At 41.5% G+C, this 15,706-nt stretch overlaps 1 protein-coding gene across 1 annotated transcript in view; it reads left to right on the top strand.

The window, feature by feature from the left end:
* The window catches only part of LOC311229892 (filamin-B-like), a gene marked incomplete at its 3' end in the record, with an annotated part of 367,515 nt that overhangs the window by 94,333 nt on the left and 257,476 nt on the right, over nucleotides 1–15,706 (top strand). The window contains 4 exon segments of the mRNA XM_084315961.1: nucleotides 5,977–6,039; nucleotides 6,384–6,479; nucleotides 10,004–10,075; nucleotides 10,285–10,425. Coding sequence (XP_084172087.1) covers nucleotides 5,977–6,039; nucleotides 6,384–6,479; nucleotides 10,004–10,075; nucleotides 10,285–10,425 — 372 coding nt within the window.

Genomic DNA, 15,706 nt, shown 5'->3' with positions numbered 1-15,706 from the left:
ATGGGTTAAATTCATTATCAACCGTAGGTTGCCGGCTCTATTTGTCTATAGAGAAAGTCCCCTTCTTTGCAGGGCTATAACTTTTTAAATTCTATTGCTACATTGCCATTATTAGGGCCCATTCAAAGTCCTATATGTATTGTTCATTGTGTAGCAATGTTAAACTTTTTCATTCACATATTCATAGTAAAGTATGGTCTAATGTATAAGTATGTTTTCATCTCTTTCTGCAGCTTTCTCCAGAACGTGATATATAGCCCCAAATGCATTATATTGATGATGAAATACAGTTTTATGGCAATCAGCGCGATATAAAAAATTCCAACTAGACGTACTTCTAGAAGTTACTACACGTCATCTGATGTTGACCGGATGGGCTAGGGGGCGTTTATAATTCCGTGGGCAGCGTTATACCAATCATCTAATGTGGGTCAAATGTTGATAATAGCAGTTAGTATCGAAGACGGTAACGTTACACGCTGAAACTCACCCCAGTCCACATTGAAATTACGTGATACATTAACACATCTTGCGCCAAAAACTAGTTTACTCGTTATTGCCCGCCAATCGAATAGCGCCAACAGCGAGTAAACTCGTTGTTATGATCGTTATTTCCTTTATTCACTATTGGCATTCATAATTCATCCAGGAAGGCTCCGGGAGCCAGCTGGACCCTGTCTGATATTGCAACGCCTCAATACCACCGCCTGGTGGATTCCTAGGGATGGGTACCTTTCACATTTGAACCGATACCGGTACCGGTACCTGTGAATCGATACCGGTACCCAACGGTACCTTTTTTCTGTACTTTAGTCTCAAGAAATTTTATTTACCTACCTCAGTCGTAAAAAAAAAATCCAAACTTCAAATAACTACAATTTCGACAGTTTTCGGCTTGCCATTTTTTTTTTTTATTTATCCTTTATTTATCCAGGAATGTCCCATTGAGATACAAGATCTCTTCTTCCAGGGAGTCCTGACCAACACAGCACACAACAAGTTTAAACATAAAACAGGGCATTAAACAAAAAACATACAATTCAAATATAAATACAGAGGGTCATTTGTGCAGTGGCAAGGAGCATAATCACATCAACAATAGCATCAGGTAAAACAGTTACATGTTTCATAAAGGGCTAATCGTAGTATACCTTTAAAAGCATTCACAGTAGGAAGTGCCTGTAGACAAAGTTTCACTTGCAGCGTATTCCATAAAAAGGGAGCATAGTGGGAGAATGCAGCTTTACCAAGCTCTGACTGCATCAAAGGAACATTTAACAGCATCCCATTTGCTGCTCGTCTGGTATTAAAAAAGCAAGTATAAAAGGACAGAAGTCTGGAGATATATAAGGGCAGCTTACCTAGCAATGACTTAAGGATAAAAATCAACATGTGTGATTGTCTTCTTTGGTACAGAGAGGACCATCCTAATGACTGATACAAAGTGCAGTGGTGGGTGCGAGAGCCTGCACCTGTTACAAAACGTATGGCAGTATGGTACGCAGAATCCAGCTTTTTAAGCAGGGAGGAAGGAGCATGCATATAGATTACATCGCCATAGTCTAATACAGGCAGAAAGGAACTCTGCACAATTCTCTTCCTGGCTTCAGACGGGAAACATTTCTTTAACCGGAAGAAAAAGCCCAGTTTAGGTCTAAGTTTTCTCAGTAGGTTCCCAATATGAACATCAAAGGCCATCTTTTCATCAATCCATATGCCCAGATATTTATAGGATGCTACTTTGTCAAGGCATGTCCCTTCCAGTGTCAGAATCGGGGGGACAGCTGTATTAGCTCGAGAGCGAGAGAAGGTCATGTACTTGGTCTTTTTTGTATTAAGGACCAGTCTTAGCCTTAGCAAGGAGTGTTGTAGTGTATTAAAAGCATCCTGTAGAAGCTCTATGGCCTGAGTTAAAGAGGAAGCCACTGTGTAAACAACTGTATCATCGGCGTATAAATGAAAACGTGCTGGGTTTATCCCATTTCCTAGTTCATTTATAAAGATGGAAAATAAGACAGGGGCCAAAATAGAACCTTGTGGAACACCTTTGTTTACAGTAAGAGCAGCTGAGGTATAATCTTCTACTGAAACACACTGAGTTCTTTCAGATAGATAGTTTTTAAACCAGCTCAAAGCCATTTTACCAAGACCTATGCAGCCAAGCCTTTGCTCCAAGCCATTGCTCCGACTGCTTTGTTGTTGAATCAAGTCAAATCCTAGATAAGCATATATTGTGCGTGTGAACGTTGACACACGGTTTCTCACTTGATTCGATACTCGGTAGTACCGACGTGTTTCGGTTTGGTACCTCATAAGTACCGAATTCGGTACCCATCCCTAATAGGAACGAATATGTGTAATACGCGTCGGGGGCCTATAACCTAGACTGCTATACAGTCTAAAAACACTTATATTCTCGGCGGTACTAACACGACAATGTACGAATGGAAAAATATAACGTCCCCACATCCGGAACGATAGATACCCGATGTCGAATGGGCCATAGTCGTGTCGATATAGCTATAATATTTAAAAAGTTATAGCCCTGCAAAGAAGGTGAGCCACTCCATAGGCTTACAGCACTGGCAGAGAGTGGTATAAGATGGGCATACAGGCATGGCGCAGAAAGTGCGGGGTCCCCCAAAAAGATATCCTAAATAAAATGGGGTCACAGTATGAAACAGTTTGAGAGCGCCTGCACTAGATGGTAATACCATGGCAGACAGTAATGGAGTCTGCACACTGTTAGTCAAGTCAAAGTGAAAGTCAACTTTATTTGTAAATGTTCTATTTGTGCAAGACATACAGACAATTTAAATTGCGTTCCCCCCCCCATTCCCACGGTGTATCTAAAAAAGATAGACAATATAAACACAAAAGTATACATATAATAGGACACAATATACAACACACAATAATATACAGGACTGCAAGATATGTTCAATATAAACAGTAATTAAAATGAGCTTAGTGCAAATATATTCTAGCAGCAGTAGTATAGTAAGCTAGCCTCTATCTCTCCTGTCTGTCTCTCAGTCTCTCAGTCTCTATCTCTCCTGTCTCTCAGTCTCTCAGCCTCTATCTCTCCTGTCTGTCTCTCACTCTCTCAGCCTCTATCTCTCCTGTCTCTCAGTCTCTCAGCCTCTATCTCTCCTGTCTCTCAGTCTCTCAGCCTCTATCTCTCCTGTCTCTCAGTCTCTCAGCCTCTATCTCTCCTGTCTCTCAGTCTCTCAGCCTCTATCTCTCCTGTCTGTCTCTCAGTCTCTCAGTCTCTATCTCTCCTGTCTCTCAGTCTCTCAGCCTCTATCTCTCCTGTCTCTCTGTCTCTCAGTCTCTATCTCTCCTGTCTCTCAGTCTCTCAGCCTCTATCTCTCCTGTCTGTCTCTCAGCCTCTATCTCTCCTGTCTGTCTCTCAGTCTCTCAGTCTCTATCTCTCCTGTCTCTCAGTCTCTCAGCCTCTATCTCTCCTGTCTCTCTATCTCTCCTGTCTGTCTCTCAGTCTCTCAGTCTCTATCTCTCCTGTCTGTCTCTCAGTCTCTCAGCCTCTATCTCTCCTGTCTGTCAGTCTCTCAGCCTCTATCTCTCCTGTCACTCTATCTCTCCTGTCTGTCTCAGTCTCTCAGCCTCTATCTCTCCTGTCTCTCTATCTCTCCTGTCTGTCTCTCAGTCTCTCAGCCTCTATCTCTCCTGTCTGTCTCTCAGTCTCTATCTCTCCTGTCTCTCAGTCTCTCAGCCTCTGTCTCTCCTGTCTGTCTCACAGTCTCTCAGCCTCTATCTCTCCTGTCTGTCTCTCCTGTCTCTCAGTCTCTATCTCTCCTGTCTGTCTCTCAGTCTCTCAGCCTCTATCTCTCCTGTCTGTCTCTCAGTCGCTCAGCCTCTATCTCTCCTGTCTGTCTCTCAGTCTCTCAGCCTCTATCTCTCCTGTCTCTCAGTCTCTCAGCCTCTATCTCTCTGTCTCTCAGTCTCTCAGCCTCTATCTCTCCTGTCTGTCTCTCTGTCTCTATCTCTCCTGTCTCTCTGTCTCTCAGCCTCTATCTCTCCTGTCTGTCTCTCAGTCTCTCAGCCTCTATCTCTCCTGTCTGTCTCTCAGTCTCTATCTCTCCTGTCTGTCTCTCAGTCTCTCAGCCTCTATCTCTCCTGTCTGTCTCTCAGTCTCTATCTCTCCTGTCTCTCAGTCTCTCAGCCTCTATCTCTCCTGTCTCTCAGTCTCTCTGTCTCTATCTCTCCTGTCTCTCAGCCTCTATCTCTCCTGTCTCTCAGTCTCTCAGCCTCTATCTCTCCTGTCTCTCAGTCTCTCAGCCTCTATCTCTCCTGTCTCTCAGTCTCTCAGCCTCTATCTCTCCTGTCTGTCTCTCAGTCTCTATCTCTCCTCTCTCAGCCTCTATCTCTCCTGTCTCTCAGTCTCTCAGCCTCTATCTCTCCTGTCTCTCAGTCTCTCAGCCTCTATCTCTCCTGTCTCTCAGTCTCTCAGCCTCTATCTCTCCTGTCTCTCAGTCTCTATCTCTCCTGTCTGTCTCAGTCTCTCAGCCTCTATCTCTCCTGTCTCTCAGTCTCTCAGCCTCTATCTCTCCTGTCTGTCTCAGTCTCTCAGCCTCTATCTCTCCTGTCTCTCAGTCTCTCAGCCTCTATCTCTCCTGTCTGTCTCAGTCTCTCAGCCTCTATCTCTCCTGTCTCTCAGTCTCTCAGCCTCTATCTCTCCTGTCTCTCAGTCTCTCAGCCTCTATCTCTCCTGTCTCTCAGCCTCTATCTCTCCTGTCTCTCAGTCTCTCAGCCTCTATCTCTCCTGTCTCTCAGTCTCTCAGCCTCTATCTCTCCTGTCTCTCAGTCTCTCAGCCTCTATCTCTCCTGTCTCTCAGTCTCTCAGCCTCTATCTCTCCTGTCTGTCTCTCAGTCTCTCAGCCTCTATCTCTCCTGTCTGTCAGTCTCTCAGCCTCTATCTCTCCTGTCTGTCTCTCAATCTGCTAGCCTGACTACTGCAAGCTAAGCTGTCATTTAACTGTTGGGACCAGTTAACAAGTGCTGTAGGCATGTCCCCTGGAGAGTGTGAGAGAGTTAGTCAATATTTATTATGTGTGTGTGTGTGTGTGTGCACCAAGTAGGTGCAATCTTGCTGCTTTAGGACATCTAATCACATTAGAGAACTGGAGCTAATTTAATCAGCCACTCTAACACACGCACGCGCACACACACACACACACACACACACACACACACACACACACACACACACACACACACACACACACACACACTAACGCAGTAGTTATTTGGAGGCTGAGTAAATGAGCCAGTCTATAGTCTGTAGTTGGGGGTTAAGTGCCTTGCTCAAGGGCACTACAGCGGTTGGTATTGAGGGATGGGAGAGCGTTATTCATTCAACCATCTGCCTATTATGACCGTGTGTGTCTCTCTCTCTCCGTCCGTTCCACACCTGGATTCCCCCTCCCCCCAAACAATTCACAGAGCAGGGGGGGGTGGGTTGATCAAAGGTGACTGGGGGGTGGGGTGCCACTGAACTTCAACTGAACTTTTGTCTCTCTCTCTCTGTCTCTCTCTCTCTCTCTCTGTCTCTCTGTCTCTCTCTCTCTCTCTATCTCTCTCTCTCTGTCTGTCTGTCTGTCTGTCTGTCTCTCTCTGTCTCTCTCTCTCTCTCTCTCTCCATATTACTATATATCTCTACTATATCTATATCTACTATATATCTCTACATATTACTATGTATTACTGTGTGGTGCTTGTAGATCACAGCCAACATAATGTATGTTATTGTTATTGTATGTTACTGTATGTTATTGTATGTTACTGTATATGACCGTGTGTGTTTTGCAGGTTGCAGCCAACATAATGTATGTAATGTATGTTATTGTTAATGTATTTGTTAATGTATGTTATTGTTAATGTATGTTACTGTATGTTACTGTATGTTAATGTATTTGTTAATGTATGTTACTGTATATGACCGTGTGTGTTTTGCAGGTTGCAGCCAACACTCCCAGTATGTATTCTCAGGAACTGTTCCAGCTCTCCCAGTATCTCCAGGTAGAGTAACGCTGACCCCTAGTGGTCATTCACTGACACTACAGTTCTCCGACACCACAGGCCCTACTTTTAGGCTGCTTATAGCAGCTATATCCTCAGGCTGCTTACTGGCTGCTCTCCTCAACTACTTTCTATGTTGCTAAAACTACAACCCCATGTCATTCCGCTGTTGACCTTGATGGAAGTCTCTCTTAATAAGCGTCTGTAAATAACTAGAATGTAAAATATGTAATGTTTTTGTAATGTAATGTACTCTGTGTCCACTCATCACCTGCACAGCACATGGATGATAACTCATTCTCACCCCATCATCTGACCATCTCTCTCTCTCTCTCTCTCTCTAGGAGGCCTTACATAGAGAACAGATGTTGGAGCAGAAGTTGGCGACTCTGCAGCGCATGTTAGCGAGCACACAGGAGGCCTCTGAGAGCAGCTGGCAGGTAACTATACTACCATACTATATAGTATAGAGCACACAGGAGGCCTCCGAGAGCAGCTGGCAGGTAGTTATACTACCACATACTACCATACTATATAGTATAGAGCACACAGGAGGCCTCCGAGAGCAGCTGGCAGGTAGTGTATACTACCATACTATATAGTATAGAGCACACAGGAGGCCTCTGAGAGCAGCTGGCAGGTAGCTATACTACCATACTATATAGTATAGAGCACACAGGAGGCCTCTGAGAGCAGCTGGCAGGTAGTGTATACTACCATACTATATAGTATAGAGCACACAGGAGGCCTCCGAGAGCAGCTGGCAGGTAACTATACTACCATACTATATAGTATAAAGCACACAGGAGGCCTCTGAGAGCAGCTGGCAGGTAACTATACTACCATACTATATAGTATAGAGCACACAGGAGGCCTCTGAGAGCAGCTGGCAGGTAGTGTATACTACCATACTATATAGTATAGAGCACACAGGAGGCCTCTGAGAGCAGCTGGCAGGTAGTGTACACTACCATACTATATAGTATAGAGCACACAGGAGGCCTCTGAGAGCAGCTGGCAGGTAGTGTATACTACCATACTATATAGTATAGAGCACACAGGAGGCCTCTGAGAGCAGCTGGCAGGTAGTTATACTACCATACTATATAGTATAGAGCACACAGGAGGCCTCCGAGAGCAGCTGGCAGGTAGTTATACTACCATACTATATAGTATAGAGCACACAGGAGGCCTCTGAGAGCAGCTGGCAGGTAGTGTACACTACCATACTATATAGTATAGAGCACACAGGAGGCCTCCGAGAGCAGCTGGCAGGTAGTGTACACTACCATACTATATAGTATAGAGCACACAGGAGGCCTCTGAGAGCAGCTGGCAGGTAGTGTATACTACCATACTATATAGTATAGAGCACACAGGAGGCCTCTGAGAGCAGCTGGCAGGTAGTGTATACTACCATACTATATAGTATAGAGCACACAGGAGGCCTCTGAGAGCAGCTGGCAGGTAGTGTATACTACCATACTATATAGTATAGAGCACACAGGAGGCCTCCGAGAGCAGCTGGCAGGTAGTGTACACTACCATACTATATAGTATAGAGCACACAGGAGGCCTCTGAGAGCAGCTGGCAGGTAGTGTATACTACCATACTATATAGTATAGAGCACACAGGAGGCCTCCGAGAGCAGCTGGCAGGTAGTGTACACTACCACATACTACCATACTATTACTATATATTATACACACTGACTCTACCATACTATATAATGTACACAGTACCATAATATATAGTATACACTCTACCATACTATATAATGTACACAGTACCATAATATATAGTATACACTCTACCATACTATATAATGTACACAGTACCATAATATATAGTATACACTCTACCATACTATATAGTACGAATACTACCATACTATAGGCCTGTACCCGACTAACGATTTGGATAGTCGACTTTGATTTGCCGATAGTCGACTGGTAGTCGACTACCCCCCTGAATGCAAAAAAAAGAATAAAGTATAAATATTATTATTATATATTTTTCATCATTCCATTTGGGCTGTGGGGGTGCTTAATGTCTGCAGGAGTCGACTGAAGGCTTCTTGTCCTCTGCAAAAGCATGCAATTGGTCCACTGATGGATACATCTTGATATTTGTCTAGTCTAGTGTGTTCATTAGACGGTGAAATCCTCTTTCAGTGCCTCTGTGCCTGTTTTCGTAGGCAGTTAGCTTCTGGTATGCGTGCCATTAGCGTTAGCCACGCTTCTAGGCCTCTGCTTTAGGAAAGAATGATAAAAAAATATATATATATATTATAATAAATTTGTGTACATTTTCTTTTGCATTCGACTAAGAGGTTGGCAGTCGACTACGGCTCTTTTCGATCAATTAGTCGACTATTCGACTAATCGGGGTCAGCCCTATACTACCATACTATATATTATACACACTGACACTACCATACTATATATTATACACACTGACACTACCATACTATATATTATACACACTGACACTACCATACTATATAATGTACATAGTACCATACCATATAGTATACGCACTAGGGCTGACCCAAATGCTTTGAAGCTGTGTTGCTATGGTAATCCATGCCAAAACCGGTATTAAAAAGTTTGTATGTTATATACATGCGTACACATAGTTATATTTATTTATTTGCCCTTTATTTACCCAGGGTGGGTTCGTTGAGCACGGAGGCCCCTGCTTCACGCTCGCCTCGCGTTCACACACCGGGGCGTACGTCGTTCCGCCTCCTCTCGTTACTCCGAGTGACCCTGCAAATACATACTTTTATGTTCTTTAAAGAAACGCCAGAGCTCGTTAAACTCTCAGCCAATCACACGCTGCGTATCGTGCCGTCGCCCTGCGGTTGACCCCTGAGCTGGAGAACACCGCGGCGAGGTCAGAGGTCAGAGCGAGAGGAAGAGGAGAAGTGTAGCTTTACTGTTGTCTGTCTGAAGAATGGAACTAATGTGCGTCGCTTAATGTTCAGTCCACGCTGTTGGCTCGGTGACGTCACTCGGTGCGCCTGATGCAGACAACGCTGCAGCCCCTGAGTGAGGACAGTGTTTTCAGCGGAGGTTGGACTTGTAGGTTATATATGATTTCTCCACGGACTGTCAGTGTGCTGTGTGTCTCCTGGGGGACATCGCTTTCAGGACTGTGTGGACTTACAGAAGGAAAGTGCTTCGCTTCTGTAAGTAACTGCTAACTAAGCTAACGCTAAAGCCTTCAACTCCTCTTCCATTCATATACACGCCAACTAAACATGCAGTGAGGCACCGTGATGCGTCACAGAGTCTGATGGCTGTCGGAAATAGGAGACATTTATGTAGATAAATACCGGAGAACAGGGATTATTTTTACAAGGTATTGAAAATGAGTTAAGAAAGAGATGTGTGCGGGGGGGGGGGGGGGGGGGGGGGGGTAATTATGAAAATGATTATCATGAAACAGAATGTTGTTTTTCTTCCAGCATGGCTGCCTGTAACCTAGCAACCATTGTTTTGTCTACATGGTACAACGGTGGCTGTGTGCAAAACAATGCTTACTTGCTGTGTGTTGACATAATGATAAATATATCAACAGAAACATCATCGTTTGGTGTCTTATTACTGGATCTTTAAACGAGTCACAGTGGAACAGTAATATCTGTTAATAAGTAATAATAAAAGGTAAAACACTGGAAAACCATGATATTACTTGTTTTGTTCGGTGGTTCAATGAGGAGTTGGAGTTCTTACTTGTTCTTGCTCTACTTATCAGAACCTACCACACTGACACCTAGTGGTGCAAAGGAGTAATAACATCTCTAAGCGTCACATCACACTGTTCCACTGGTTTACAAGACCCAGTCATCACAACACATGTTGTTGATACTATATTCTCACATATCAACACACAGCAGCTGTTTCTTCCAACATGGAGGACACACAGTAAAGACCTGTGTTGTGTTGTCGTCTCCAGGCGCTGATCGATGAGGACCGTCTGCTGTCCAGACTGGAGGTGATGGGGAGCCAGCTGCAGGCCTACTCCAAGGTACACACTATATATACACACACACACACACACACACACACACACACACACACAGCCAGCTTACTCCAAGGTACACACTCTATACTGTACACACTATCGTCTTTTCTTTCTCTCTCTGAACGCTTCCCTCCACCCCCCCCTCTCTCTCCACCCCCTCTCCCCTCTCTCTCCACCCCCCCCCCTCTCCCACCCCCCCCTCTCTCTCTCAGTCCCAGACAGAAGAAGGGATACGTAAGGAGTTGTTGAATTTGCAAGAAGACAAACACAACTATGAGACGACGGCCAAAGAGACTCTGAAGAGAGTCCTGCAGGAGAAGATCGAGGTGGTGCGCAAGCTGTCTGAGGTGGAGGTGGGAGAAACATATATATAAACATATATAAACATACTGTCTGAGGTGGAGGTGGGAGAAATATATATATAAACATATATATAAACATATACTGTCTGAGGTGGAGGTGGGAGAAACATATATATAAACATATATAAACATACTGTCTGAGGTGGAGGTGGGAGAAATATATATATAAACATATATATAAACATATACTGTCTGAGGTGGAGGTGGGAGAAATATATATATAAACATATATAAACATACTGTCTGAGGTGGAGGTGGGAGAAATATATATATAAACATATATATAAACATATACTGTCTGAGGTGGAGGTGGGAGAAATATATATATAAACATATATAAACATACTGTCTGAGGTGGAGGTGGGAGAAACATATATATAAACATATATAAACATACTGTCTGAGGTGGAGGTGGGAGAAATATATATAAACATATACTGTCTGAGGTGGAGGTAGGAGACATATATATATAAACATACTGTCTGAGGTGGAGGTGGGAGAAATATATATATAAACATATACTGTCTGAGGTGGAGGTGGGAGAAATATATATATAAACATATATATAAACATACTGTCTGAGGTGGAGGTAGGAGAAACATATATAGAAACATATACTGTCTGAGGTGGAGGTGGGAGAAATATATATATAAACATACTGTCTGAGGTGGAGGTGGGAGAAATATATATATAAACATATACTGTCTGAGGTGGAGGTAGGAGACATATATATATAAACATATACTGTCTGAGGTGGAGGTGGGAGAAATATATATATAAACATATATATAAACATACTGTCTGAGGTGGAGGTGGGAGAAATATATATATAAACATATATATAAACATACTGTCTGAGGTGGAGGTAGGAGATATATATATAAACATATACTGTCTGAGGTGGAGGTAGGAGACATATATATATAAACATATACTGTCAAGTCAAGTCAAGTCAAGTCAAGTCAAGTCAAGAGTTTTAATTGTCACGGCATACAGGTATACAATGAAATGCGGGTGGTCTTGCCCGCAACGATGTGCAATACAGTGGTACATATAATAGAATCAAAAGAAGAAACAACATTGTGCAGTAACAGATAGCAGGTAACATGGAGTGACATCTCGGTATCTGTACATAGTTATTTACAGCGCATGTGTGACATGCTAGTTAGCTTTGGTAGTGCAATACACTGTTCCTGTTATTCTAATTTAAAGTGTCCTTTCCTTTGGCCATAAGTGTGCGTGTGTGCGACATGAGTGTGTGCCCGCTCATGTTAAAGTGTTAAGTGGCTGCTCGTGTGTGAGCGTGCACAGTGTGCGTGTCGTGTGTGTGTTCATGTGTGCTTGTGTGTGGACAGTTCAATGTTCTGAGCACTCAATGTACATTGTTCATGGCTCTGATGGCTGTTGGGAAGAAGCTGAGCCTAAGCCGCTCTGTCCTAGTAGCTAGGATTTGCAGGCGTCTGCCTGACCTCAGCAGCTGAAACAGGCTGTTATTGGGGTGGTGAGGGTCTTTCATTATCCTGCAGGCTCTGGATTTGCACCTCTTGTTGTATAGAACCTGCAGGGGGGGTAGTGCAATACCCGTGGTACGCTCGGCTGAGCGCACCACTTTCTGTAGGGCCTTCTTGTCCTGTGCCGTGCTGTTTCCATTTCCATTCCACTGTCTGAGGTGGAGGTAGGAGAAATATATATATAAACATATATATAAACATACTGTCTGAGGTGGAGGTAGGAGAAACGTATATATAAACATATACTGTCTGAGGTGGAGGTAGGAGACATATATATATAAACATATACTGTCTGAGGTGGAGGTAGGAGACATATATATAAATATATATATATATAAACATACTGTCTGAGGTGGAGGTAGGAGAAATATATATATAAATATATACTGTCTGAGGTGGAGGTAGGAGACATATATAAATATATATATAAACATATACTGTCTGAGGTGGAGGTAGGAGACATATATAAATATATATATAAACATATACTGTCTGAGGTGGAGGTAGGAGAAATATATATATAAATATATACTGTCTGAGGTGGAGGTAGGAGACATATATATATAAATATATACTGTCTGAGGTGGAGGTAGGAGAAATATATATATAAACATATACTGTCTGAGTTGGAGGTAGGAGAAATATATATATAAACATATACTGTCTGAGGTGGAGGTAGGAGAAATATATAAACATATACTGTCTGAGGTGGAGGTAGGAGAAATATATAAACATATACTGTCTGAGGTGGAGGTAGGAGACGTATATATATATATAAACATATACTGTCTGAGGTGGAGGTAGGAGACATATATATAAACATATACTGTCTGAGGTGGAGGTAGGAGAAATATATATATAAACATATACTGTGGGGTGGAGGTAGGAGAAATATATATATAAACATACTGTCTGAGGTGGAGGTAGGAGAAATATATATATAAACATATACTGTCTGAGGTGGAGGTAGGAGACATATATATATAAACATATACTGTCTGAGGTGGAGGTAAGAGATATATATATATAAACATATACTGTCTGAGGTGGAGGTAGGAGACATATATATATAAACATATACTGTCTGAGGTGGAGGTAAGAGATATATATATATAAACATATACTGTCTGAGGTGGAGGTAAGAGACATATATATATAAACATACTGTCTGAGGTGGAGGTAGGAGACATATATATATATAAACATATACTGTCTGAGGTGGAGGTAGGAGACATATATATATAAACATATACTGTCTGAGGTGGAGGTAGGAGACATATATATAAATAAACATATGCTGTCTGAGGTGGAGGTAGGAGACATATATATACCGGTATATAAACATATACTGTCTGAGGTGGAGCTAAGAGACATATATATATAAACATATACTGTCTGAGGTGGAGGTAGGAGACATATATATATATATAAACATATACTGTCTGAGGTGGAGGTAAGAGACATATATATATAAACATATACTGTCTGAGGTGGAGGTAGGAGACATATATATATATAAACATATACTGTCTGAGGTGGAGGTAGGAGACATATATATATATAAACATATACTGTGAGGTGGAGGTAGGAGAAATATATATATAAACATATACTGTCTGAGGTGGAGGTAGGAGAAACATATATATAAATATACTGTCTGAGGTGGAGGTAGGAGACATATATATATATATATAAACATATACTGTCTGAGGTGGAGGTAGGAGAAATATATATATAAACATATACTGTCTGAGGTGGAGGTAGGAGAAATATATATATATATAAACTAGAGGTGGGCATAGATAATTTTTTTAATCTAGATTAATCTATCTGCAATCCTGGATTTAATCTAGATTAATCTAGATTAAAATGGCTCAAGAAAAATAAAAAAAAACCTGCCGAAGGCATTCAAAATATGTGTTCTACCCAAATAATGACCAGAAGTAAGTCCTTACTTTTTCTTTCCTCCTTATGTTTCTCAGGCCAGGTGGCCCATTACACCATGAGCCCATCTCCCGTTTCCAAAATGCATTACAGACTGTTTGAAAAAGCTGTTTTGCTATGATAATTGGTAATGAAATATCAAAATAATGTTCAATAAGATGTACTTATAAGTTGTTTTATTCAGAAGTTAACAAAAATAAATAATATTACCAGTACAGTATCTAGCACACTCTCGGGAGCAAAACAGAAAGAAGCATTTCAAACTTGAACTATGTGACATGGCTTGACTCAATCAGTCCAATCTCTATTTCTCTTTCTTCCACCAGTCACTCAGGCAGACCAGCTTGTTTTATGTAGCGATGTCTACTTATAGTGCCTATAATATTTTTCCCGTTGGGTGCCAATGCAAATCAACTGCTCCAGTGGAGTTGCTCAGTGGCCAATGGTGTCAACTGTGGTTGTACTGGGCAGCTCCCAGGTGTGAATGGAACTGTGTGAATGTGAAGCAGGGCGTTCCTGAAAAAGAGCATCTGTGCTCAGCGAACCTACCCTGGGTAAATAAAGGTAAAAAAAAAAGAAAAATTATATATATTTTTTTTATTTAATTTTTTAGATTAATGAGTTAATTATATTATCGCGCGATAATAGTATCGCGTTAACGCAGCACGTTAACGCCGTTAGCGGCCCAGCTCTATACTGTCTGAGGTGGAGGTAGGAGACATATTTATATACCGTAAACATATACTGTCTGAGGTGGAGGTAGGAGACACATATATATAAACTAGGGCTGACCCCTATTATTCGATTAGTCGACTAATCGGTCGAAAGGAGCCGTAGTCGACTGCCAACCATTTAGTAAAAAGAAAAAAGAAATTATAAAAAAATTATACATATATATATTTTTGTTTCATTCTTTCCAAAAGAAAAGAGGCCGGCACGCATACCAGAGGCTAACTGCCTAAGAAAACAGGCACAGAGGCACTGAAAGAGGATTTCACCCATCTAATGAACACACTAGACTAGACAAATATCAAGATCTATCAGTGGACCAATTGCATTCTTTTGCAGAGGACAAGAAGCCTTCAGTCGACTCCTTCAGACATTAAGCACCCCCACAGCCCAAATGGAATGATATAAAAAAAAATATATATATATATATATATTTCTTTAATAATTATATATTTTTTTTATTTTTTTTTATTAGTCGACCAATAGTCGACTAACGGCAAATTTTGGCCTATCATAGTCGACCATCTAAATCCTTAGTCGGGGACAGCCCTAATATAAACATATACTGTCTGAGGTGAAGGTAGGAGAAACATATATTATATATATATATATATAGTGCTGTCAGGCGATTACATTTTTTTATCTAATTATTTACAGGATTTGTACTTAATTAATCCAATTAATCGCATTTTAATCGCATAACCATTTTATGCCTGATATTCTATATTCTATAATCATATTTCAAATAGCATGTGTCCGGATGGCAGAATTCAGTACTGTATCTATAAAACCTTCTGTTTAATCATCTTCCATCTATTAATTTGCTTAGATTTTTCAGGTCTGGTCAATTTGAGCATTGTGTGTTATTCAGTCAAAGATAAAATATTTTTTATTGATATTCTCATTTGGTTCATTACAATTGACTCAAGCCTAGTAACAGACACTGTATTTCTGACACTGGGAATACATTCCCTGAGATCCATAGATGTCCCTAGAATCAGATACCAAGAACATGCAAATGGACCATATAAAAAAAGAAAAGTCTGTAATTGTGTATTCTACGTTCTTATGGAATGAATGAGATAAAA

Source organism: Notolepis coatsorum (assembly GCF_963971535.1).
Source record: "Notolepis coatsorum genome assembly, chromosome: 6".
Lineage (NCBI taxonomy): Eukaryota > Metazoa > Chordata > Actinopteri > Aulopiformes > Paralepididae > Notolepis > Notolepis coatsorum.
This window is presented reverse-complemented; position numbering and strand designations above follow the sequence as displayed.